Source organism: Dysidea avara, chromosome 4, assembly GCF_963678975.1.
Source record: "Dysidea avara chromosome 4, odDysAvar1.4, whole genome shotgun sequence".
Taxonomy (NCBI): domain Eukaryota; kingdom Metazoa; phylum Porifera; class Demospongiae; order Dictyoceratida; family Dysideidae; genus Dysidea; species Dysidea avara.
In genome coordinates, this window is record NC_089275.1 from 27788859 (window position 1) to 27816177 (window position 27319).

Sequence of the window (27319 nt, forward strand, 5' to 3'; positions counted from 1 at the left end):
TGTAACATTTGCAAGACAAACATATGCATACTCTTCATTGTAAGTTTAAATTTAAGTTGGATGTATACCACAAGCAAAAGCTACTCTTGTTTATCAGGTTTTAAATACATTTTACAACTGCTTTACAGTTGAGACAAGTGGCTGGCACAGCACAGAAACCTTAAAACCTCCCAGTTTACTTTGGGGTTGGCTTGTTTACCACACTATACCATCAACACATAACTTAATTAAATGCAAAATACCATATGTCTGGCCTCCCCCACATCATTATACCAAGCAGCGCCACTATTGTGCAACTATCGATATAACTGACTAGCTATATCATATCATATCACCACCTTGTTATATCGATACTATCGATATATTGATATATCGTGGCAACACTAGTGCAGTATAATTTATCCATGGCAGTGGATGCCTCGGTGGTAGGTCTGTAAATGGGAATATGTGTCCGAATTTGATAAAACAAGGCTCCCACACACATCCACTTCTATAACTTTGAAGCACCGTAACTCATTGTAGGAGTACGCCATTAGTTTCAAATTTTGACCTGGTATTTTACCATGCTATGGAAGATTTGTGTGAAAATTTAGGTAAATAGCTTGCTGACTAGTCAAATTACAGTTGGTTACATTCAGAGAATTGGATGTGTCCAGAAGCCTTGTTTTGTCAAATTCGGTACTTCAGATTGCAGCATTAGAGACTGACAATGAAGGTACTAAGGTGGTAGTAGTACTGGCAACATGTCTGCAGGTTAAGACAACACATTAATAGTTGACAATTGATAGTCACTGGAGTTGTGCTGGCAAATTTTTGGACACTACATAACATACTCAAAACATGTGTCGGATGTATATAAGTGTGCATGTGAATACCACAAGAGAAGATGACTATATGCACAAGCACATGCATCCATACAACAATTAAATAATGCATTTTGGATAGGTTTTCCACAAGGGTTTATAAAAATTACCCAAATGTTAATGTGGTGTGGGTGGGGCTGGGGAATAATTACAAGAACCTTGTTGTGAGCATGTGCTACTGTGCATGCGTCACTCTTATTGATGGCTGACATTATCCCTCCCCTACCCTGATCTGTATCATCCCCAACTGTATGTTGTTCACTCCATACATTAACCTTGTTTAAAAGGTTTAAACTTCATCTAATAATGTCACTCATCCATTGTCCTGTTAGGATGCACTATCTGGCTGGAGCTCCACTTCAAGTGCCTTACACAGTCTGTTGATTGTGGTATGTAAATGTAAAAGGCCTCAACTGTGATGGAGTAAAATAATTTGATACTTTTCAGTGGCCAAATATCTGGGTAAGAAAGATTTTGGGGCAAGGCAAGCTTTGTCCCTCCAAAGATCTTTCAAATTAGGCCAGAGAAAGCAAGCTGGTTGCTCTGGCCAGCTTTCACCCAACTATTCCAGTGATGAGATGGCTGACTATTCCTTGGTATAGAATGGTTGTCTATGCAAGTGAGACTGTGTATTGATTGTAAAGGCAAATAATAACAACAAAACAAATTAACCAATATCACATGCAGGAGTTACATGGTCGGTTGTGTTCTTACTGATCTAATGTATAACATTACTGTAGTACTCGCCTATAAGATGCTACATGATGCACATTAATTTATGGCTGGTTTTATTCTGCAAAGTTACAGGGAAAGCATCAGCTGAGTCTTTTTAGTATAGTGATAATTGGAAACCTGTTTTTCAAAATAATAGTTAATTCTGCCTATGTACACAGTTCTCCTTCACTATACCAACAACAAAGGAATGCTGCACATTACATAGACAGGTAAGCTAGATTTCAGGTGAAGACCAAAAAAAAAAAAAGTCGATACTTCCTAAGAATGGCTATACTCTCCACTAAATAATATTTGTATCACTATTAATTTAAATGCACATAAAAATCTTTATTCACAACTTCATAGTTTGCTACACTTTTTCTGAATACTGTGACTGCTCTATTAGAGTATCTTGATCTGAACGTGACCGGTTTCCGGAAACCTCAGAAACTCCCCTGGAGTTGCCCCCGACAGCCTATGCCTCCGCCTACAATTCAATGATAATTAGTTATTATTGCAGGAACCTAGCTCAATGCATTTTGTTCTACTTAAAGAGCTACGTATAAAGTGGTTAGTTTTGATTACATGCCTTCTCAACTAGTTCCTAATTTTACATTCTCTTGATTACTTGAATTGTGTGCTAGCAGAATCATTGGAATTTTGGTTTCACAAGCCTTATTTAAATCTCTGAGATCATTGCAAGTGTTCAAAATGAAATTAATTCTTGCTGAGATGTAGTACAGGTTTTTGGTTCTTCAGAGCATACGTATTTCAACCTGTCCTGGTGCCATCAGCTTTAGAAACTAAATAGCTATATAATTACACTGTACCTGCAGCTTTATTTACAACAGCTGTGTTTTTATAGTGCCTTTGAGCCTAAAACACTCTTACAATTACGGCACTTCCTTTAGAGGGTTGATGCTATGTGCCTTCATTGTTTTGCTCAATGTATGGCTCACAGTTTGCCTCTCCAAAGACTGATTTTAAACAGAGGGTCCATGGGTGCCATCTTTTGGCATAAAATAATTCTGGCCATTAGATACTGAAGATGTGCTGAGTCTCACCTACCTACTCTGATCTTGAGAAATATTACACCCTTGCTCTGCAGTTTTATTTGAAAATGACAAAAAATAAAGCATGGTTGAATGCATGAGATGCATTAATAATAAAAATTAAATATAGTTAGGTATGTAGTGGACTATAAGCACCGATCTTGTTATAGCTACACAGTGATCAAAAAGATGATGCTAAATTGCAATTCATTTATTCTTAACAGGAAGTGCATGAATGTCTGTAATGTACTTATCAATATTATTCTCCTCCTCTCCTCTCAAAGGGTGAATATAGCTAGCCATGGCTTCTGAGCACATTGATTGTGTTCATAGCAAGTATATTTGTTGTTCTACTGTATTTCACAATTCTCTTACAGTAGCCTGAGTTCATAATTTGGGATGTGATAACAAATGATGCTATATGGGTAGGGAATCTGATTGGAAAAAGTCAAACCCCTTACTATGGTTGCTGTGAGGTCAAGCTGATCACGCATTTACAGTTACACATCTGAAAGACATCCGAAATTGGTACTGGGATTCAATTAATAACTGCTTTAGGTTTACCAGATTTCAACTGAATTGGAGTGCGTGTTTGTGTTTTATAGCAGATTTTGCAAAGTACACAAAATGTACCGTAATAGAAGGAAAAAAAATACTGAAAATTTGGTCACCCTTATCTAAGAAATGGCTGGAACAATTTTCTTTGTATGTGGACTCCCATACAGTATCTGATGGACACCTCTACAGCAAAAGTGATCACAATCAGTTAAGGGATACATATTTGTGAGAACCACATTTCTTACTTCCTGTCATTATACCTACAATGTGGTACGCCAGTTTCTTGGAGTGCACAAAACACTACCATGTGTTTTGGTAATAATACTTTTCCAACCGCATGTTATTCTATCATTACCAGTACATCAGAAATGTACTACCATAAGTCTTTGAATTACTGTTTCCTTTTACTTCAAACTATTTAACTTACCTATGTCACTTGTAAATTACAGTATGTTCTGAAGCTTGTTTTGAGATTAGGGGTGTACTCTAAGGTAGTTATTGGTATGCATTGTAGCAGAAATTAGAATTTTATTCAACTGATTTAAATCTCAATAGTAGAACTGGCAGAGCAGCCCTAAGTATGCATGTGACCTATGCATAGCAAGAGTTTTGAGAAGCAACCTGGTATATAATAATGGCTTGCAAACATTCCTATATGTAGACAAGATAAAGATTGATAATTTGAAAAATTTTGACTATATAAATTAATGGTATGCTTCCCATGGTCACTTAGTATGATCTTCACACTTCACAGTATGAATATACAAACGTACTTCAGAAGTACACTGTATGTACATGTACTGTGAAATAGGTACATTGCACTAAGTGACTGCAGGGAGCATACTGTTAATTTACAGTGTTGAGTTTAGCCAGATGGCAAACAATTTTGGAATATGGTGGTATTTTGTCTGATAGTAGCTAAACCCATGCTGCACATGTATGAGCTGGGACTGATAGTTTGGAACCATTGCTGTATATATACTCCAACAGTATCAAAATTTCAGTTTCACACTGCTGTGGCTAGAAATAACTCCTAGTGTTGACAATGCAACAATTTATGCTTACAGTGTAGTATACACTTTGTATATCAGACATTTCCTTCAAGATCATTGTTTTGATTGATTTGCATAAAAGAAAAAGCTATTTACAAATTTATTATATAAAAAGTAATAGCACCATCTTTTATATTGCGCCTACAGATATCTAGCATCTGTCAGTGGTTTAGTAGTTCATTCTTGGAGGTCAAAGTTTCTCATTGCAGACCCTATCTGATAGAGGGACGTCATGTGGTTGCTATTCTTGACTATATCTAGTTCAAGTAATGTAGTTTTTGGATACTAGCACAGGATGCCAGTATTCCAATAGTGTAATTTTTACATAATATAATTAGTTTATTTCATTGTACAACCTTTTGTCTGTCACTGCTTTTTACACTGTAGAGTCTTCAAATAAGTAAATAATACTTATTAGACATTCACTAATTTTCAGGTTGCTCTTCAATTAGAACATTGATGTAAAATCAACTGCTGCATTAATTATCAAAAACTTGCCAACTGTAAAATCAAGTCAATTCCTAGCATTTCATACAAACATACGTATTTGTATTTTACACACAAATATATTTATGAAAATTTGCATGACAATCAGAGGAGGTTGGTACGCGTCATAATCCTATGCCGCAAAATTATGCAACCAAGCATTGTTCTACGTGTTAAGGCTTGTTTAGCAGCTAGGAAAGCAGGGCTAGGCCTGCGCCTATTATGCCGGAATAATCTTGAGAATAATAGGTCACCAATTCCGTGAGAATAATTCCGGAATTATAGGATGTTACAGGCATAATTTTAGAATAATTGGACGACCATGGGAATAATCGGTGGAATTAGGGGGCGTGTCTCTTTTTGATTACCTAGAAGAATGAGTTAAGCTACTACAAATGATATAAAGCTGACAGGAGTGCTGGCTGAAAGGAGCTGAAATGCCTCTAAAAGATCGATATACTCTAATAGAACGCTCAAATACTCTAATAGAGCAGTCAGATCGTTTCATGTTAGCCAGCATCAGGGATTTAACTGCATGATTATCTGCAATTCTGAAACTTGTACATCTTATTCCAGTGTATCTTCTTTAAGTCTTTGAGCATTATTATCTACCTAACTTAGTAGCTATACCAGTAGTTACAGCATATTATTAAAATACACTAATAATTAAATACACTTGAATTATTGCTGTACATAACTATTCTAAGTTTGCTGTAACTATTATGGATAGAAAAAATTGTGATGTGTAAGGTGGAATGCTTCATATAGCTATGGCTATTAATAATTCAGACAAAACTACTTATAGCAGCATCTTGAAAACTAAACGACTAGCCACAGATATATACTGAATGAGAATAATTATGGAATAATAGGCTGGATACAAGAATAACAAAAAGAATGATAGGAGAATTTTTTGGGAAATTCTGGAAAGAGTAATGGGTAAAATTTTGAGCATAATAGGCTCAGGCCTAAGCAGGGCATTGTACTGAGAAGGCTTGTAATATCACTGGGACGCTCTGGTATAGATATACAATCCGTCCTTTAGAATATTAAGAGGTGTGAAGGTTGCATTAGTTCAACCCTTCCTTTGAGATCACGAGATGAATGATGACATGTGACCAACCTCCACTGCATGATAATTATGGTATAAGCTATTATAGTATTTCTGTACATACACTGTATATCCTACATATATGACACAGTCTGGGAAAACCGGTCTTATCAACTATTTAAAATTATCGAGAAATACTGGTTTTAAGTGTTAAGTGTGTTGTGGCTCACCAATGGTCAAGGCTACTGTACATGTACCAAATTTTCACATGTGTTTACACCAAGATCTGGAAGCAGGCAAGGGACTGTTTAAAATATTAAAGGGGAGGCGTAGGGAAAAATTAGGCAAAGTTATGGGCCATTCAGGTCTCAAAACTAGCTCCAACAGCGCTGCTCTTTATTCAATATCATGGAGCTACACAGCCACACACAGCCATACCCAGGTTAGCGAGAGTTCCATTAAGGCCCACACCACTCATATGGATTGCCATGGTACTTGGGAAAAGAAAGCAGACCACTCAAGTTTGCTAATTTTGATTATAAAATATGATAGCTTATTCATGTAGCTTTGTGTTCTTGGTGAAAAATCAAATCTGCTGTCATGGGAAATAAGACCAGTTTTCCCAGACTGAGTCACATATTGGTATTGGTGGCGTAGTTTTAAAAACGATTCAGTCTGAAATGCACAATAATATGTGTTATTTGACCTATACATATAGGTGGTATTAGTACTAAAACAAATTACTACTTCGGATACTTCCCTAAAAGGAATCAACAAGGACCATCCCTCATAATAACAACATTAGAATCACAACCAGTGAACTATTCAATTGAGGCTCCAGGAGTACGATATTATACTAGTGGTAATGTTACAAGTGATAATGAGGTCATCATTAATCTTCCTACTACTCTGATAACATTATCACATACTGATCAGGATAAAGGAATTCATCTGATGATCAGTAGTGATAGAGTGACTGTGATTGGTCAGAATTTGGCACAGACATTTCTTTGTTTACCCATTACAAATGTGTGTGGTGGTGAATTTTTGTATTATGGGATATCTGTACCTAGGGCACCTTTTGGTGAATTCAATAGTAATGACAGTAGTTCTGTTTTAGTAGTTGGTACAGAGGATAACACAATAATGAAGTTGACAGTCACACAACCAGTCACCATTAGTGTTAGTAACTCTACAGTTGATCTCACTGCTGGTATACAATACTCATTTGTGATCAACAGGCTCCAAACTGTGTTGATTCGATCAGTTGATGACTTGACTGGAACTAAAATTGTTACAGATAAACCAGTATCTGTGTTGAGTGGTCATCAGTGTGCTAGTGTACCCAAAAACTCTGGTAGTTGTGAGTATCTAATAGTACAAGTTCCACCCACCACATTATGGGGTAGAGTATATTATACTGCACCATTAGCCACCAGAAGGTCATATACTATTAAAGTACTGGCAGCATATAACTCCACTGTTGTTGATATTTACTGTAACAATACAAGGGAGTCTTATAATATTAGAGAAGGAGAGTCTGTTAACAAAACTCTATCACTACAAGAGTATTGTGCCATTAATTCCAGTAAAGAAGTGCTAGTTGTTCAGCTCAGTCATGGACGCCAGGATGATGGTGTTGATAACATCTATGGTGATCCAATGATGACACTAGTACCAGCCACAAATCAGTATAGTAGCAAATTTCAGTTTTCTACACTTCAAGGTCGAGCAGGTTACACACACTATATGAACATCATAGTGTTAGCACAGTATTATCAATCTGACACAATCTACCTGATATCAGGAGGAGTAAACAGGTCACTAGATACAAACCAATGGGTACCAATTATGGTCAATAATGTTACTGAAGCTTATAGTGTACAAGTGATGATATCAGAGGTTGTGGCTGCAATCATCCAAAGCAACATTCAGAATTTAATGAGTGCAATAGTCTATGGATTTGCTAATTATCATGGATATGGTGATCCAGTAGGGAATTACACCATTACAGGTTATTTACATGATTGTGTTTATATAACTGTGTATGTATACAGCTTAGGCATGAGGCTATTATGCTCCAAAAATTGAGCATTATGCTTTTGAGCAGTGCTCAAAAAATCACCTATTATGCTTTTGAGAATTGCCCATTATTCCCAAAATTATGCCACCATAATTGGCTAATAATGCCAGTTTATTGTTGTGTCAGACCATTTTCATTGATGTTTAAGCTTTAAATAGTCTTGAATTCTTTAGCTGGTTGCTGTATTAGAGTATTTCATGTCAATGTGACTGTTGTATTAGAGTAAATCATATTCAGTGACTGTTCTATTAGAGTTTCTGACTGTTCTATTAGAGTATCTCGATTTTTAACGGAATTGTGGTGTCTGCAGATTTCCTACTGTTAAAGCTTTATAATCACCTCAAAATGCTAGCATAATTCCTGATTCTCACACATACCCATTATGCTTGAGATTATGCTGGCATAATCGCCGCATCCCTAATACAGCTGTATGTGTTAAGGAGTACACTGTACATGTTGCTACTAAACAAGTATAAAGCACTTTAATAATGTCGGTAATGGGGATGTGTATACATGTACATCTGTAGATCATAAATGGAAGGTGTGAGCTGGCCTGCATATCTAAGAATCAATTCAAAAGTAAAATGTATAAATTGTTTTAGCCAAAATAATTAAAAATAACATTTGGGATTAAAGGAACAGAGAGCAGGTATTCTGCAAAGACTGAAAAAGTCAGTGTCAAAAGATAGAGGTCAGCCCTGTATTCACTCAGTTGAGGTCAATGTGATTTTAAGTTTAGGCAGGAGTCTATTATGCTTTTTATGTTTCCAATTATTCTTTCTGGCAAAGTAGAATTATTACTGGGAGTTGACTGTTCTATTAGAGTAAGTGACTGCTCTATTAGAGTATCTCGATCTTTTTAGGCTTGCACTACTTCAGTGTTGTATCCAAAAGATATTTACATTACATCACAAGGAAAAACTTAAAATTTTGCACCAATTATTCCTAGAACTCATCAAATTATTCCAGAATATTCCCCAATTCTTCTGACTACCTATTATCCTTGAAATTATTCTGGCATAATAGACATGTCCCTAATACTAGTGTTTCTGTAAAATTGATATGACATCAGATACATGAAAATTTGTGAAGATATTTTATGAACAATACTTCTATAATAGTTGTTTTGTGACAGCATATTTTTAGAGATAACATGTCGTTTGGGATATTTATACCATTAATTAAGTACAGCTGTACTGACAATACAGGTGCGTGTATTGTCTACGCTCATATGTTAGCCATATTGTTGGTCATCCGAGGCCTCAAAGGTTGAGCATGAATACAAAAATACTGAGAAAACCTTAATACATTTAGTATTGTTTTTTCAGTGGCACATAGCACATGTGTATAGATTAGAGGTTACAGACCTATATAGCTATAAGGACAAGGGTCTTTGTGGATTTTAAAAATCAATGCAAAACCAAAGCAAAAAGTTGCAAGGGCATGGACTTAGATAATGAGGGTATTAAATATGGGTATGATGGCTAGGTGAAGTCATTGCAAGAATTTTTTTTAAATTGATGAACTACTGATGCTTATTGCATAAGGCATTGGTTAAAAGTTACACTTTATTGTTGTTCCTAAATGATTAAGGATCACCAAGGGAAAGCAAGATAATGAATAATGTTGATAAAACATTTTGAAGAGTTGTGTCACCTAATCACAACACTGTCAAAACCAGGGTGTATCCATTCACTGGACTGGATTACTGGACTAGATTACTTGACTGGACTACTGGACTAAATTTTTTTTGTTGTTTATTTGTTTTCTTACATTTCATTGCCAAACTTAACAAAATATCTTAGAAACTGACACCATTCACCATGGGACATTAAATTTGATCACAAAAAAAACTACACTAAAACCTTAATACAGTTTGTTATCAATAACAGTGGCGATTCTAGACCTGACCTACAGGGGGGGGCCCAGTAGGGAACAGCATAACTATTGTTGTTTGGCTATAGTATAAAGTAGAATTTTCAGGGGGGTCTGGGGGTGCAACCCCCAGAAGCTGCAGGATTTTTGCAATTTAAAGGCTTGAAAACAGCCTAAAATTTGTTCTAAAAACATGAAAAATGCTAAAAATAACAATGCCAATCTATACAGCAACTTTTCCCCAAGATTTTTTAAAAGTTATTTTTTAACAGGGGGGACCATGGCCCCCCTGGCTCCCCCTTAGAATCGCCTATGGTAATTATGATGGAATTTTGTCTGGTCCTGGTGCTTTATAAAATTCCAAAGTGGGAGACATAAGCATAATTAAAGTAAATAGGCTGATTATCAGGATAAGGACTTTTATCTGTTGTGAGAGTAGACTGGGTGTTTTCAGTGATAAATGTTATGCTAAAGTAATCATTGAGGATATTGGCTTTGTGTGTGGAATCACTGATGGTATGACCATTTTGTGACTGTAAGGGTAGTCCAATGTGATCTATAATTTTTTTGTCTTTTGATATATGACCATAGTTTTTATAAAAATTAGCTGTGGAACTGGAGTCAATGAGCTTCAATAAGTAGTCATTATATGCTTGACATCATTCTTTTAGAGCAAGATTTAGAGTTTTATAATGATGCAGGTGGTAGTCATCTGGCAACATAGAATTTATAGAGTCCTGGGGTGAGGGTCTCTGCACTGGTGCCAGGAGAGTTACCGGAAACATCTGGTGCTGCAGAGCTTTCTAAGTGCGATCATAGTAAGCTGCTGCATTGAAATAAAGTAACCCTTTTGCACATCTTGGTTGCAATACTTATTGTTCCTTGAAGTACCGGTAGATCCTGTTCATGCTGAAGTACTCTTCTCTGCTATCCAGTGTTTCAGCAGTCCAGATCCTTGGTGGGTATATACTTCCCATACTCAAGTTCCTCTAAATAAGATTTCTTGCAGCCGGTATTGATTTACTACTAACACATGTTGAGCATGCAATGCTGCACATGTGTTGTTCTTATTAGAGGCCACTCTTGCATTCAAGGACTTATGCAACCAGTGTTTCATAGCATTACAGTAAATACGTTTAATAAATTAATAATGGTTTTTTTCAATGGTGCACACTGCAAAAAGTGAACAAACAAGTGTAAGAGTAAAAAATTAAGAATTTTCCTAGCTGGTAGGATTACCATAAGAATCATTACAAAAAGTGCTTAAGTAATAGTTAGACATCAAAACACAAGGTTCTATGGAATTTAGAAACCCAAAAGGCCCTGTATCGTGGTGCATGAGTGAAGCAAAGGCGCTACGTTACTATAGGGCCTGAGAGTTTCTGATTTCCATAGAATCCTGTGTTTTGATGTCTAAAACTAATTTTGATCACAGTTCAATGTCGTACTGCTGCTTGTTGTACCTTCACAGCTACTTGTTACACAAGAAATGTAGCATTAGCAAGCCCAATACACCTCCCTGTAACTTGTAATGCATGTTATGGCACCATGCTATCCAGTTAAACGCCTGTGCGTTACCAATGTTACAGGGGCGTAATTGCCGTGTTTTGTATCGCCCCAGAGACAGGGATCTATTGAGACATGAACAAGGGATCTACAGGGTTTAGATACCTGTAAGTAGCCGATGAAATTCAAGCATTTCACCTTGCTTTGGTCTAAACAAGGAGGTCATTGTGTGAAGGGAAAGTTTAATTCCATGATAGCAGTTATGTAGCTACATGTCTAAAGTAGGAATACTATTTGTACTTCAGGTGATGCTCCTTTTTAAAGCACTTTCTTTTATAATGATTCCTACTAGCTAGCTTGTAAAATTCCTTTTATGAAATGCTGTCACAAAAGTATTATTTTTTGCATAAAACTATCCTCTGGTGTTTCTTGACAAGGAGTATACTGTTAGACAATAGTTAGTATCAAATTAAATGGTAACAGTAGCTAAGTGGTTTTTTAACAAAGCTGAAATTCATATAATTATTATTATTATTTATATTACGCTTTATGTATTTGTAGCACCAGTACTGCACAGTCATCAATGCTACTCAAATAGGCAGTACTTACCAAGTTATAGTAAGCAAAATTGCACACTTTGTGTGGCTTAAGTTTATTCTTTTCCTGATGTAAAGAAGTAGAAAAAAGAACATTAGCACTGATAAAATACAAACGAGGATTACTGACTAACAATGAACACAGAACATACACAGACAGAAAAACATGCTTACGTGCATTTATATATTTATTTATTATAGGTTCTAATAAATCATAATAGTAGAGTGGCTTAGTGAAATATTGTCCACTTTGTACAGAAAATATGAAACTTTGCACATAGTACCTACCTACTATGAAGTGTATTTTGAGACATGGAGCCATCACAGATTTAACTTTTGGTGTCCTCTACAGTTCATTTTATGCTCAAAAATATTGACCTGTGTCTGTATATCACCCGTACAAGACTCAATTTGTTCAAACGAGGTGCCAAATTGAAGATCTTTTTTCCAAAACACAATTTGATACTTGTTTCAAGTTCATAGCATATTACATTTCAAAGTTATGGTACTTTTTTACCAGCAGCAAATTCATATAAAGTCAACCACCCACACAATTGCACCCTTAATATGCATTCTTTGTTTTCATTCAATAATTTTTTTTTAAATTTAGCCATGAGCACTGCAGGTTACATAGCGCGGGCTATACAACCAAAACATGGAAAGATATCCAGGAGTGAGGCATGGGGGTTATGTACAATACTCCTGTAAGATAAATCAACAAACGTCATAATTTACAGTATGTAGTTTTGTCGTCAGATTAAAATCAAATTTGAGGTTGTTTATGTTATCTATATCAAGACACACGGTAGTGTGTCGTGCAGCCCAAGAAGCAGGCACACAACACCCGTGAGTATATTGACAGGAAGAACGAAAATGCAATTTTCGCACCTCCGTAGCTCTGTGCTGCCATGATGAAACAAGATGATTTTTGCTGTGGACATGCGCTCTAACTTCAGTACTCTACATTCCAAATTTGAGCGATATTGCTTCAAGCGTTCTCGAGATATGCGACTTCAAAAATTGGCTTAGTTTCTTAGTTTTTTTTCTTCCTATTTTCTTCCTCTTTTTGCACACTTACAAAATCTGCTATAAAACGCGAACGTCATATCCGATTGCCCTTGAAATTTGGCACACATAAGGGGGTATAAAAGTGCATCGCGGTACCAACTTTGGCTGGAATACGATGAACAGGCAAAGAGTTATGAGCGATTATTCACTTAACCTTTTTTTTTTCTTTACCACAGGAAGAAGAAAAGGTGAAGCAGATGTACTAATATTTCTGATTTTATCAGTAAAGTTTTAATGTACAGATTATTAATATAATACATATATTTATTACGGAACTCTCCATGGTGGTTTCTTTGTAACTGAACACTCTACAAGGTGACTTCTTCTAGCTGCTCTTACTACAGGGTGATTTGTTTGTAGCTGAACTATCTACAGGAGCGTAGGGAGGGGGGTTCCGGGGGTTCAGGAATCCCCCCAGTAAAATTTAGACTTCTGCAAGCAGGATCCTAACACAACATTTAGTGTGGCAGGACAAAATGAGTGAGCAATATAGTGTAATGGCACAGCACAACAGTTGATAAAACGTACATTCATCTCTCAGGGAAGGATTTACAGACGTACCATGAGCCCTCTTCAAAACTTGTTAAAAAGATCGATATACTCTAATAGAGCAGTCAGGTATATACTCTAATAGAACATGCATGTAAATATCCATGTCCATAAATTATGAAGTTTTTCAGACATTCCAACATTAAATGAAAAACTTAGCGTGAGTTTATACTACTATAGCTTTGGTGTGCAGTGTTTAAAGATATAGAGCTCCAGTAATTTATCACTTGTATTGTGCAAAATGAATTCATGCTATGCATATTTGTATAGTTATATTGTTTTGATTGTCATTTGTATCAGTGAATCCATGGCTCCTATACCACAGTGAGGTATAACCATCACTTACAGATTACTATATGTGTCTCTATGTGTTATGCTGTCTGTTTCCACTAGATGAGTTTATCTAGTACCACCTTCATCCCAGGGGCACTTAATGCATCATATTTAATGTACTTTTGCATAAAATATAGCAATTTGCTGAGTTTTGATTTCTTAAAATATTGAAAGTCTCAGAGGCTGGGGGCTGTGCCCCCAGACCCCTACTCCTAGTAACTCAATGCTGGTGCTGGAACCCCGCTTCAAAATATCGTGGCTACGCCTCTCATCTAAAAGGTAACATCTTCTAGCTGATCTCTCTACAGGGTGATTTCTTTGTAGCTGAATTCTGTATATAGGTGATTTGTTTGCAGCTGAGCTATTTACAGAATGGTTTCTTTGTAGCTGAACTCTGTACAAGGTAACTTCTTCAAGCTGATGTCTCTACAGGGTCACTAGTTTGTAGCTAAATTCTCTACATGGTGGTTTCTTTGTAACTGAAGTCTCCACAAGGTAACTCCTTCTAGCTGATCTTTCTACAGGGTGATTTTTTTGTAGCTGAATTCTGTATAGGTGATTTGTTTGTAGCTGAGCATTTTACAGAATGGTTTCTTTGTAGCTGAACTCTCTAAAAGGAAACTTCTTCTAGCTGATCTCTCTACTGGGATATTTGTTTGTAGCTGAACTCTCTACAGTTGTTTGTCTGCAGCTGAACTCTCTAAATGATGGTTTCTTTTTAGCTGAACTCTCTACAAGGTAACTTCTTCTAGATGATCTCTCTACAGGGCGATTTGTTTGTAGCTGAACTCTCTACATGATGGTTTCTTTGTAGCTGAACTCTCTACAAGGTAACTTCTTCTAACTGATCTCTCTACAGGGCGATTTGTTTATAGCTGAACTCTCAACATGGTGGTTTCTTTGTAGCTGAACTCTGCAAGGTGATCTCTTCTAGCTGAACTATCTCTTTCCATACTTGCATGAACTCTCTACAAGGTAACTTCTTCTAGCTGATCTCTCTACAGGGTGAATTGTTTGTAGCTGATCTCTCTACAGAGTGACTTGGTTGTAGCTGATCTCTATACAGGTTACTTGATCTCTTGAATTCTCTTCATTGTGACTGCTCTATTAGGATGACTGCTCTATTAGAGTATCTCGATCTCGCACTTACTACACCAAGTTGGATTTCGTGTTATAACTCCGTGGCTTTATGTCTGATTCTTCTACATCATTGAAGAGCCTTTTAAAGATGATTACTCCATCTATACAGCAATATTCAAAGCATTACCCCAAGCGGTTTATCTGGTAGGCGTGGCAAGCAATCGTTTTTTATTAGCTAATCTTGATTGCGTAATTGTTACACACTGTTGGTTTTTCGTTGTATCTTCCTGGTTTTTAGCTAGATTCCTTTCAAATCACAAAGGGTTTGAGGCTCAATAGTTAACCTATTCACCCACCGATTTTCAGCTTCTTCCCATGCGCGGTTTATCCTGTATGCGTGACAACATATTGGTGTTATATTTGCCTGTTTATTGTATTCCAGCCAAAGTTGGTACTGAGATGCGCCTTTGAACCCCCCTTATGTGTCCCAAATTTCAAGGCAATCTGATATGGCGTTCGAGTTTTATAGCAGTGTTTTGTAAGTGTGCGAAAAGAGAAATAAAAATAAGAAAAAAACGAAGAAACTAAGCCAATTTTTGAAGTCGCATATCTCGGGAACGCGTACAGCGATTTCGCTCAAATTTGGAATGTAGTGTACTGAAGTTGGAGGGAGTGTCCACAGCAAAAATCGTCTTGTTTTATCAAGGTAGCACAGAGCTACGGAGGTGCGAAAATTGCGTTTTCTTTCTTCCTGTCAATATACTCACGGGTGTTGCTCGCCGGCTTCTTGATATACTACCGTGTGTCTTGATACTGTATCAGCACATAAATAAAAGGTTCCGATCCAGTGTGATGAAACTCATCATGAAATCACCCACCCAAACACACATGAGAGTATTTAACTTCTGGAATGCACTGCATTAACACATACACAAAAGCTCTTCTTCACCTTTGATCACAATGATACATATTCAGGTTATTGAGAACTGTTCTGTAGTGTTGGAATGGTGAGGAATATGGTTATTGTGAATCACCACAATAACCATATTCAAGTTGATTCTTCTACCTCTTCAATGGTGTAGAAGAATCAGACTTAAAGCCACGCAGTTATATCACGAAATCCAACTTGGTGCAGTAAGTGTAAGATCGAGATACTCTAATAGAGCAGTCATTCTAATAGAGCAATCACCCTAAAGAGAATTCAAGAGATCAGCTAGAAACAAGTAACTTGTATAGAGATCAGCTACAAACAAGTCACCCTGTAGAGAAATCAGCTACAAACAATTCAGCATGTAGAGAAATCAGTTAGAAGAAGTTACCTTGTAGGGAGTTCATGCAACTATGGAAAGAGATAGTTCAGCTAGAAGAAATCACCTTGTAGAGTTCAGCTACAAAGAAACCATCATGTAGAGAGTTCAGCTACAAACAAATCACCTGTAGAGAGTTCGGCTATAAACTAGTGACCTTGTAGAGACATAAGCTAGAAGAAGTTACCTTGTAGAGAGTTCAGCTACAAAGAAACCATTCTTTAAAGAACTCATCTGCAAACAAATCACCTGTACAGAATTCAGCTACAAACAAATCACTCTGTAGAAAGATCAGCTAGAAGAAATTACCTTGTAGAGAGTTCAGCTACAAAGAAACTACCATAGCTGTAAAGAAATTACCCTGTAGAAAATTCAGCCACAAACAAATTTCCCTGTAGAAAGATCAATTAGAAGAAGTTACCTTGTAGAGAGTTCAGCTACAAAGAAACCATTCTGTAAAGAGCTCAGCTGCTAACAAATCACCTGTACAGAATTCAGCTACAAACATATCATTCTATAGAAAGATCAGCTAGAAGAAGTTACCTTGTAGATAGTTCAGCTACAAACACATCACCCTGTAGAGAGATCAGCTAGAAGAAGTTACCTTGTAGAGAGTTCAGCTACAAAGAAACCACTATGGAGAATCCTGTAATAAATATCAAGACACACGGTAGTGTGTCGTACTGCCCAAGAAGCCGGCGCGCAACACCCGTGAGTATATTGACAGGAAGGAAGAAAACGCAACTTTCGCACCTCCGTAGCTCTGTGCTGCCTTGATGAAACAAGACGATTTTTACTGTGGACACTCCCTCCAACTTCAGTACTCCACATTCCAAATTTGAGCGAAATCGCTTCAAGCATTCCCGAGATATGCGACTTCAAAAATTGGCTTAGTTTCGGTGGGTTTTTTTTTCTTATTATTAATTTTTTCTTCCTATTTTCGCACACTTACAAAAACTGCTATAAAACTCGAACGCTATATCCGATTGCCTTGACATTTAGCACACAGAAGGGGGGTATAAAGGCGCATCTCGGTACCAACTTTGGCAGGAATACGATAAACAGGAAAGGAGTTATGATCGAATATTCATGAACAATAACACCAATATGTTGTCACGCCTACAGGATAAACCGCGTATGGAAAGTAGCTGAAAATCGGTGGGTGAATAGGGTAACTATTGAACCTCAAATCTTTTGTGATATGAAAGAAATCGAGCTAAAAATCAGGAAGAAAGAACGAAAAAACCAAACAGTATGTAACAATTATGCAATCGAGATTAGCTAATAAAAAACAACTACTTGCCACGCTTACCAGAAAAACCGCTTGGGGTAATGCTTTGAAATTAGCTGTACAGATGGAGTAATCATCTTAGAAAGGCTCTTCAATGGTGTAGAAGAATCAGACTTAAAGCTACGGAGTTATAACACGAAATCCAACTTGGTGTAGAAAGTGCGAGATCGAGATACTCTAATAGAGCAGTCATCCTAATGGAGCAGTCACCCTGAAAAGAATTCAAGAGATCAGCTAGAAACAAGTAACCCGTATAGAGATCAGCTACAAACAAATCGCCCTGTAGAGAGTTCAGCTACAAACAATTCACCCTGTAGAGAGATCAGCTAGAAGAAGTTTCCTCATAGGGAGTTCAACTATGTAGTTCAACTAGAAGAAGTCACCTTGTAGAGAGTTCAGCTACTAAGAAACTATCATGCAGAGAGTTCAGCTGCAAACAAATCACCTATAGAGAGTTCAGCTACAAACAAATCACCCTGTACTGACATCAGCTAGAAGAAATTACCTTGTGGATAGTTCAGCTACAAAAAAATCACCCTATAGAGTGATCAGTTAGAAGAAATCACCTTGTAGAGAGTTCAGTTACAAAGAAACTACCATGTAGAGAGTTCAGCTGCAAACAAATAACCTGTAGCTAAAGAGTTCAGCTACAAACAAAATCACCCTGTAGAAAGATCAGCTAGAGGAAGTCACCTTGTGGAGAGTTCAGTTACAAAAAAACCACCATGTAGAAAGTTCAGCTACAACTAGTGACCCTGTAGAGACATTAGCTAGAAGAAGTTACCATGTAGAGAGTTCAGCTACAAAGAAACCATTATGTAGAGAGTTCAACTACAAACAAGTGACCCTGTAGAGACATCAGCTAGAAGAAGTTACCTTGTAGAGAGTTCAGCTACAAACAATTCACCCTGTACAGAGATCAGCTAGAAGGAATTACCTTGTGGAGAGTTCAGCTACAAACAAATCACCCTGTAGAAAGATCAGCTAGAAGAAGTCACCTTGTGGAGAGTTCAGTTACAAAGAAACCACCATGTAGAGAGTTCAGCTGCAAATAAATCACGTGTAGAGAGTTCAGCTACAAACAAATCACCCTATAGAGAGATCATCTAGAAGAAGTCACCTTGTAGAGAGTTCAGTTACAAAGAAACCACCATGTAGAAAGTTCACTACAAAGAAATCACCCTGTAGAAAGATCAGCTAGAGGAAGTCACCTTGTGGAGAGTTCAGTTACAAAAAAACCACCATGTAGAAAGTTCAGCTACAACTAGTGACCCTGTAGAGACATTAGCTAGAAGAAGTTACCATGTAGAGAGTTCAGCTACAAAGAAACCATTATGTAGAGAGTTCAACTACAAACAAGTGACCCTGTAGAGACATCAGCTAGAAGAAGTTACCTTGTAGAGAGTTCAGCTACAAACAATTCACCCTGTACAGAGATCAGCTAGAAGGAATTACCTTGTGGAGAGTTCAGCTACAAACAAATCACCCTGTAGAAAGATCAGCTAGAAGAAGTCACCTTGTGGAGAGTTCAGTTACAAAGAAACCACCATGTAGAGAGTTCAGCTGCAAATAAATCACGTGTAGAGAGTTCAGCTACAAACAAATCACCCTATAGAGAGATCATCTAGAAGAAGTCACCTTGTAGAGAGTTCAGTTACAAAGAAACCACCATGTAGAAAGTTCACTACAAAGAAATCACCCTGTAGAAAGATCAGCTAGAAGAAGTCATCTTGTATAGAGTTCATTTACAAAGAAACCGCCATGTAGAGAGTTCAGCTACAACTAGTGACCCTGTAAAGACATCAGCTAGAAGAATTTACCATGTAGAGAGTTCAGCTACAAAGAAACCATTATGTAGAGAGTTCAACTACAAACAAATCACTCTGTAGAGACATCAGCTAGAAGAAGTCATCTTGTATAAAGTTCAAGTTCATTTACAAAAAACCACCATGTAAAGACTTCAGCTACAACTAGTGACCCTGTAAAGACATTAGCTAGAAGAAGTTACCTTGTAGAGAGTTCAGCTACAAACAAATCACCGTATACAGAGATCAGCTAGAAGAAATTACCTTGTGGAGAGTTCAGCTACAAACAAATCACCCTGTAGAAAGATCAACTAGAAGATGTCACCTGGTAGAGAGTTCAGTTACAAAGAAACCACCATGTAGAGAGTTCAGCTGCAAGCAAATAACCTGTAGAGAGTTCAGCTACAAATAAATCACCCTGTAGAAAGATCAGCTAGAAGAAGTCACCTTGTAGAGAGTTCAGTTATAACGAAACCACCATGTAGAGAGTTCAGCTACAAACAATTCACCCTGTACAGAGATCAGCTAGAAGAATTACCTTGTGGAGAGTTCAGCTACAAATAAATCACCCTGTAGAGAGATCAGCTAGAAGAAGTCACTTTGTAGGGAGTGTTCAGTTACAAAGAAATAATCATGTAGAGAGTTCTGTAATATTATATATATATATAATTTGTACATTTACTAATAAAATCAGAAATTATTTAAAGTATTTATCACCTGCTTCATCTTTTCTTCTTCCTGTGGTAAAGAAAAAAAAGATAGGTTAAAAAAGTCCCAAAGTCAAATACAAAAAGAAGTGAAATCTAATCCAAAACAGCCAAGCCGTAATAAAAGTGTGTGGCCCTCAAAAAGGCAATGGTGAAAAGATGTGAAATCGAAGGTGGCGGCAAAGAAATGGCTTTGATGGTAGGTTAATGGTAAAAATTTTAATAATGACAATTCAGGTGTATTTTGTGCCAAGACCAAGCGGCACCAAATTCATCTGAATTGTCGTTATTAAATATTTTTTTACCATTAACCTACCATCACAGCCATTTCTTGGCCGCCACCTAAGCCCACCTTGGATTTCACATCTTTTTTCACCATAGCCTCTTTGAGGGCTGCACTCTTTTTTTACAGCTTGGCTGTTTTGGATTAGATATATATAACAATAATATTTTGATGCATAAAACTCTAGTGTTATACATGCTACTATCGGTCACATTTGTTGAAAAGCCTTTAAAGCCTTATACTTATGTAATACTGTATTGATAGCTAATTTTGTGGACTGACTATAGGGAGATTATGGTCATGAACTATACCTACATCTTGTATCCCCTTAAATATATATTTGCCTTTAGAGAGACACACACCCAAGATGTGGTGGAGTCTGAGTGCTTAACCAATTAGACAATTTGAATTTCACAATTTGGTTCTATATAGCAAAACGTGTTCCTTGTTTGCAAGTATAGCTAAAAAGCTAACGACTTCGATAAAATATTTTCCAAAGCTTTACAGCAATAAAATTTAGCATACAGGTTTTATAAACAGTACTAGCAGAGACCTTTATCTAGGAAATGACTAAAGAGGAGTCACAATGAGAATAATGGGGGACGATGGTTTTAAACATCTTTGCAGTCATGGCTAGTTCACACACGAGGCATCTAAAGGGGCATGCCATGCACCTAGGATATTTTAGATTCCATCAGGTGCATTCTCAGATACAATCCTAAAGTACCTGAGAATGATCTACAGTACCTGAGAATGATCAGAAGTAATCTCATGCTTGTATTCTCAGGTACAGTTCTGGGTTATTGTACATACCTGACAAAATACACGTGTCATGTATTTCATTCAGTTGTTGTTGACATATTCACTGAGATTTTAATTTAGAGATTAAGGAGTTCATTTGTCAAAGGGGGTAAAGGGGGGGGGGGGGGGGGGGGGTAAAAAAGCACTGACCCAAATGTACATGCCCCACCCCTGGATATCTCTCCACTTTTTGGTTGTATATGTAACCTGCAGTACTCATGATTAGCTTAAAAAATATACAAAAATTGAGTGGCAAACGAAATGTAGATGAAGAGTGTAATCACGTGGGCAGTTGGATTTATATGAATTTGCTGCTGGTAAAAAATTACCATAACTTTGAAATGGGATATGCTATGAGTTTGCAACAAGTATCAACTTATTTCATGGATAGAGATATTCAAAATGTGGCACCTAGTTTGAACAAATTGAGTGTTGTATGGGTGAAATATATACAACGGTCATTATTTGTGAGCATAAAATTAGTTGTAGTGGATACCAAAGGTCAAATATGTGATGGCTCCACATCTCAAAATACACTTCATGGTAAGTAGGTAGGTAGGTACTATGTGTAAAGTTTAATACTTTCTGCACAAAGTGCACAATTTGCTCATTTTTGCTAGCTAAGCCGCTCTACTATAAAGGATCAGTTCAGATCAACTAAGTTAACATGCTTATGCCTGCCCTATGTATTATTATGCTATATACTCTTTCTTCTAGCATTGACCTTATAAAGCCTTAAAACTGTACATATGGTTAATTCTTTCACTTGTAATTCTATAGATGGTTTTACTGGAATGAATTGTACAACAATTAACATAGATGATTGTAATCCTAATCCTTGTATGAATAATGGAACTTGTACAGATGGAGTTAATTCTTTCACATGCAATTGTGTGGATGGCTTTACTGGAGAGAACTGTACAACTAACATAGATGATTGTGATCCTAATCCTTGTATGAAAAATGGAACTTGTACAGATGGAGTTAATTCTTTCACATGTAATTGTGTGGATGGTTTTACTGGAGAGAACTGTACAACTAACATAGATGATTGTGATTCTAATCCTTGTATGAATAGTGGAACCTGTACAGATGGAGTCAACTCTTTTACATGCAATTGTGTGGATGGTTTTACTGGAGAGAATTGTACAGCTAACATAGATGATTGTGATCCTAATCCTTGTATGAATAATGGAACTTGTACAGATGGAGTTAATTCTTTCACATGCAATTGTGTGGATGGCTTTACTGGAGAGAACTGTACAACTAACATAGATGATTGTGATCCTAATCCTTGTATGAAAAATGGAACTTGTACAGATGGAGTTAATTCTTTCACATGTAATTGTGTGGATGGCTTTACTGGAGAGAACTGTACAACTAACATAGATTATTGTGATCCTAATCCTTGTATGAATAATGGAACTTGTACAGATGGAGTTAATTCTTTCACATGCAATTGTGTGGATGGCTTTACTGGAGAGAACTGTACAACTAACATAGATGATTGTGATCCTAATCCTTGCATGAAAAATGGAACTTGTACAGATGGAGTTAATTCTTTCACATGTAATTGTGTGGATGGCTTTACTGGAGAGAACTGTACAACTAACATAGATGATTGTGATCCTAATCCTTGTATGAATAATGGAACTTGTACAGATGGAGTTAATTCTTTCACATGCAATTGTGTGGATGGCTTTACTGGAGAGAACTGTACAACTAACATAGATGATTGTGATCCTAATCCTTGCATGAAAAATGGAACTTGTACAGATGGAGTTAATTCTTTCACATGTAATTGTGTGGATGGCTTTACTGGAGAGAACTGTACAACTAACATAGATTATTGTGATCCTAATCCTTGTATGAATAATGGAACTTGTACAGATGGAGTTAATTCTTTCACATGCAATTGTGTGGATGGCTTTACTGGAGAGAACTGTACAACTAACATAGATGATTGTGATCCTAATCCTTGCATGAAAAATGGAACTTGTACAGATGGAGTTAATTCTTTCACATGTAATTGTGTGGATGGCTTTACTGGAGAGAACTGTACAACTAACATAGATGATTGTGATCCTAATCCTTGTATGAATAATGGAACTTGTACAGATGGAGTTAATTCTTTCACATGCAATTGTGTGGATGGCTTTACTGGAGAGAACTGTACAACTAACATAGATGATTGTGATCCTAATCCTTGCATGAAAAATGGAACTTGTACAGATGGAGTTAATTCTTTCACATGTAATTGTGTGGATGGCTTTACTGGAGAGAACTGTACAACTAACATAGATGATTGTGATCCTAATCCTTGCATGAAAAATGGAACTTGTACAGATGGAGTTAATTCTTTCACATGTAATTGTGTGGATGGCTTTACTGGAGAGAACTGTACAACTAACATAGATGATTGTGATCCTAATCCTTGTATGAAAAATGAAACTTGTACAGATGGAGTTAACTCTTTCACATGCAATTGTGTGGATGGTTTTACTGGAGAGAATTGTACAACTAACATAGATGATTGTGATCCTAATCCTTGCATGAAAAATGGAACTTGTACAGATGGAGTTAATTCTTTCACATGTAATTGTGTGGATGGCTTTACTGGAGAGAACTGTACAACTAACATAGATGATTGTGATCCTAATCCTTGTATGAAAAATGGAACTTGTACAGATGGAGTTAATTCTTTCACATGTAATTGTGTGGATGGTTTTACTGGAGAGAACTGTACAACTAACATAGATGATTGTGATCCTAATCCTTGTATGAAAAATGGAACTTGTACAGATGGAGTTAACTCTTTCATATGCAATTGTGTGGATGGTTTTACTGGAGAGAATTGTACAGCTAACATAGATGATTGTGATCCTAATCCTTGTATGAAAAATGGAACTTGTACAGATGGAGTTAACTCTTTCACATGCAATTGTGTGGATGGTTTTACTGGAGAGAACTGTACAACTAACATAGATGATTGTGATCCTAATCCTTGTATGAAAAATGGAACTTGTACAGATGGAGTTAACTCTTTCACATGCAATTGTGTGGATGGTTTTACTGGAGAGAACTGTACAACTAACATAGATGATTGTGATCCTAATCCTTGTATGAATAATGGAACTTGTACAGATGGAGTTAACTCTTTCACATGCAATTGTGTGGATGGTTTTACTGGAGAGAACTGTACAACTAACATAGATGATTGTGATCCTAATCCTTGTATGAATAATGGAACTTGTACAGATGGAGTTAATTCTTTCACATGTAATTGTGTGGATGGCTTTACTGGAGAGAACTGTACAACTAACATAGATGATTGTGATCCTAATCCTTGTATGAAAAATGGAACTTGTACAGATGGAGTTAATTCTTTCACATGTAATTGTGTGGATGGCTTTACTGGAGAGAACTGTACAACTAACATAGATGATTGTGATCCTAATCCTTGCATGAAAAATGGAACTTGTACAGATGGAGTAAATTCTTTCACATGTAATTGTGTGGATGGCTTTACTGGAGAGAATTGTACAACTAACATAAATGATTGTGATCCTAATCCTTGCATGAAAAATGGAACTTGTACAGATGGAGTTAATTCTTTCACATGTAATTGTGTGGATGGCTTTTCTGGAGAGAATTGTACAACTAACATAGATGATTGTGATTCTAATCCTTGTATGAATAGTGGAACTTGTACAGATGGAGTTAATTCTTTCGTATGCAATTGTGTGGATGGTTTTACTGGAGAGGACTGTACAACTAACATAGATGATTGTGATCCTAATCCTTGTATGAATAATGGAACTTGTACAGATGGAGTTAACTCTTTCACTTGTAATTGTGTGGATGGTTTTACTGGTGAGAATTGTACAACTAACATAGATGATTGTGATCCTAATCCTTGTATGAATAGTGGTAAGTATAATGAGGGAAGTAACTCCAATAATATTTTATGTTTGTTTAGTAGAATTTTAGTGGTTTTGCTAAATGTTGTAAAGTGTAATTAGTTGATATGCTTTGATTGCCACTGTTTTTTAGCTTACTTTATTTATTCCGTTTAGCTACAAACTATACCCAAATTTCTAGTACATATCATTCATATGTACATATCCAGTAAAGTAATGCTTGTAAGCTAAATCCATGAAATTGTCATTTGCCTCCTTTGTTTCATAATTTTTTATTTCTTTCATCCCTACTATTATTTAATGTATGCTAAGTTCAGAGAGGAAAAGTGTGGTTCATATTCCATACTGTGCCATAGTGTGCTGTAGTTTATATCAAAGTGTGCTTTATATTCCTTTGTAGCCATGTGTATCACATCAAAGGAAAGGGCAGTAAAAAACCTGATAAAGTTTGTGTCTAGTTGTGTACCAAGTCTATAAATTGCTAAAATGTAAAGTGGCCATTGTACTTAGCTTTCAGCTATGTTTGGTCAGTCACACAATGCTATAAATGAAGAACAGTACAAGAAGTGCCTCTGAATTCACTCTTGAATACACTGATGCTCATGATAGTATATAAGCAGGAATCCATGACGTACTACCCACAAATCATAATCTACTGGTGTAGTGGAGAGCACAAGGAGAAAGGTAAGTCCATGATACACGCATTGTAGCTGCATCAGCAGATGAAATGTACTTCTTGGGCCTAAGCAATGCTTAACAGTTAAGAAATCAAGTTTGTTGCATTTAACATAGTGGAGTTATGCTTGGCTGAAGCGTCAGTCATTTAGTCATATAATTTTAGTCAATAGGAAATCGGTTAAATGACATTTTTAAAAATCCATTAAACCTACATTTAGGTCTGAAATTTTTGGCTTGATTATGCCTATCCAATATTGCTAAGCTTTGTGAAGAAAAGGTGAGGCTAGATTTTTTTGTTTTTTTAAGAAAGTGCAAATCTTTGTGACTTCTACTGTGCTATACAATACTGCCTTGTTGTATGATAAGTGGAATACTGAAGTACATACATGCAAGTGGCAAAGGGAAGTTAGAAGTTTATTAAGTTCAAGAATAGATGCTGACCTGTATAATATGCACTTATTCAATGGGGATGCATGAAATTCTCCCACACACCCTCAAAAATTTACTACGTATATACCTGAAAGTTATACCTTCTATATACTGTAAATCATAGCACAACAATTCTTTTGGAATTTCTTTTGGTTTGATGTGTAGTGTGGCCTAGTGGGTAATTAGCTAGAAACATGTTTAGGCCTGAGTCATATATATGCAAACTTTTGCCCAAAATGCTTTCAGAATTTCCCAAAATTTTCATCTATTCTGCTCTTCAGTGTTCCCATTGGCTTGCATTATACTTGTAGGTTAGCAACATTTCTTACAATTGTCTTGGAACATTTTAATCAGTGAATGCTCTAATATTAAAAGTATTTCACTACAGAGTGACTGTTCTATTAAAGAGAATTGATCTAAGATCTATGTATCATAAAGGGTATTTTTTGATGGGGAGCCACCTCAGATTTGACTTTTTGTGACTTTTACATCCAATTTAATACTTAAAAGTGGTCATTTTTTCATCTGTATTACCCATAAATGGTTCAAAATTCACAAACTTTGGTGTCAAATTAATGCTCTTGCTCTGAAGAGTACACTGACATTTAAAGAAAGTCCATGTATAATACACTTGAGTACTCTATTGCAGTTTGTAGTTTCCACTGACTGCTAGCTCTGTTAGGAAGCATTTGTGTATTTCATGGAATTAAGTTTCACAGTTTGAAATATCCACCTAATATGCTAGCATTATGCTGGCATCCACTCTAGCCTATTATGTTCGGCATATTTGTTACCGAATTTTGGATAATCACCTTTATGGTCATGCCTGAAACATCTGAAATTTTTGAAACTAGCTAGCATGGTACTGTTAATAGCAGAAAAATATTTTTCTAATATTTTAAATTTTTTCTTGTAATTCAAGGTATCTATGGTTTATTCTACCCATAAATAGGCAGGAATTTAACTTATAATGCAATGTTTCAGAACTAAATATTTAATGTGTTAAATGTACCCATAAGACTGATTACGAATACATGAGGTGAATACATGAGGTGAATACATTGCTACAAATATTTAAAAATTTTTTATTCAATAGATTTTCTGCTGCCTGACTGGCTTACTAATGCCTTTGTACAAGCATGGCTAAGGTTACGGTCTTGATTTTTTCATTCTTTGACATTACTTCAGCCTGACAAATGCCTTTTGGCCCACTGCTACATGTATCATGAACT

At 36.4% G+C, this 27319-nt stretch overlaps 2 protein-coding genes across 2 annotated transcripts in view; both read left to right on the forward strand.

Annotated features, from left to right (window-relative positions):
- The first annotated feature begins 6184 nt into the window (after positions 1-6184).
- Positions 6185-7838, forward strand: LOC136253722 (uncharacterized). The gene is made up of 3 exons (XM_066046380.1): positions 6185-6218; positions 6495-7790; positions 7834-7838. The coding sequence occupies exons 1-3, from the start codon at positions 6185-6187 to the stop codon at positions 7836-7838; spliced, it is 1335 nt and encodes a 444-aa protein (XP_065902452.1).
- A 17768-nt stretch (positions 7839-25606) lies between these two features.
- The window catches only part of LOC136253723 (adhesion G protein-coupled receptor L2-like), a 65555-nt gene continuing 63842 nt past the window's right edge, over positions 25607-27319 (forward strand). The window contains exon 1 of the mRNA XM_066046381.1: positions 25607-25664. Within this exon, the coding sequence (XP_065902453.1) occupies positions 25607-25664 (58 nt within the window). The remainder of the gene's footprint in view (positions 25665-27319) is intronic.

Excerpts from the sequence above, each read along its gene's own strand:
- LOC136253722 (XM_066046380.1), top strand. The coding sequence starts at position 6,185 with ATGGAGCTACACAGCCACACACAGCCATACCCAG. Across the intron at positions 6,219-6,494 it reads CCACACACAGCCATACCCAG|GTGGTATTAGTACTAAAACA; the intron begins GTTAGCGAGAGT and ends CTATACATATAG.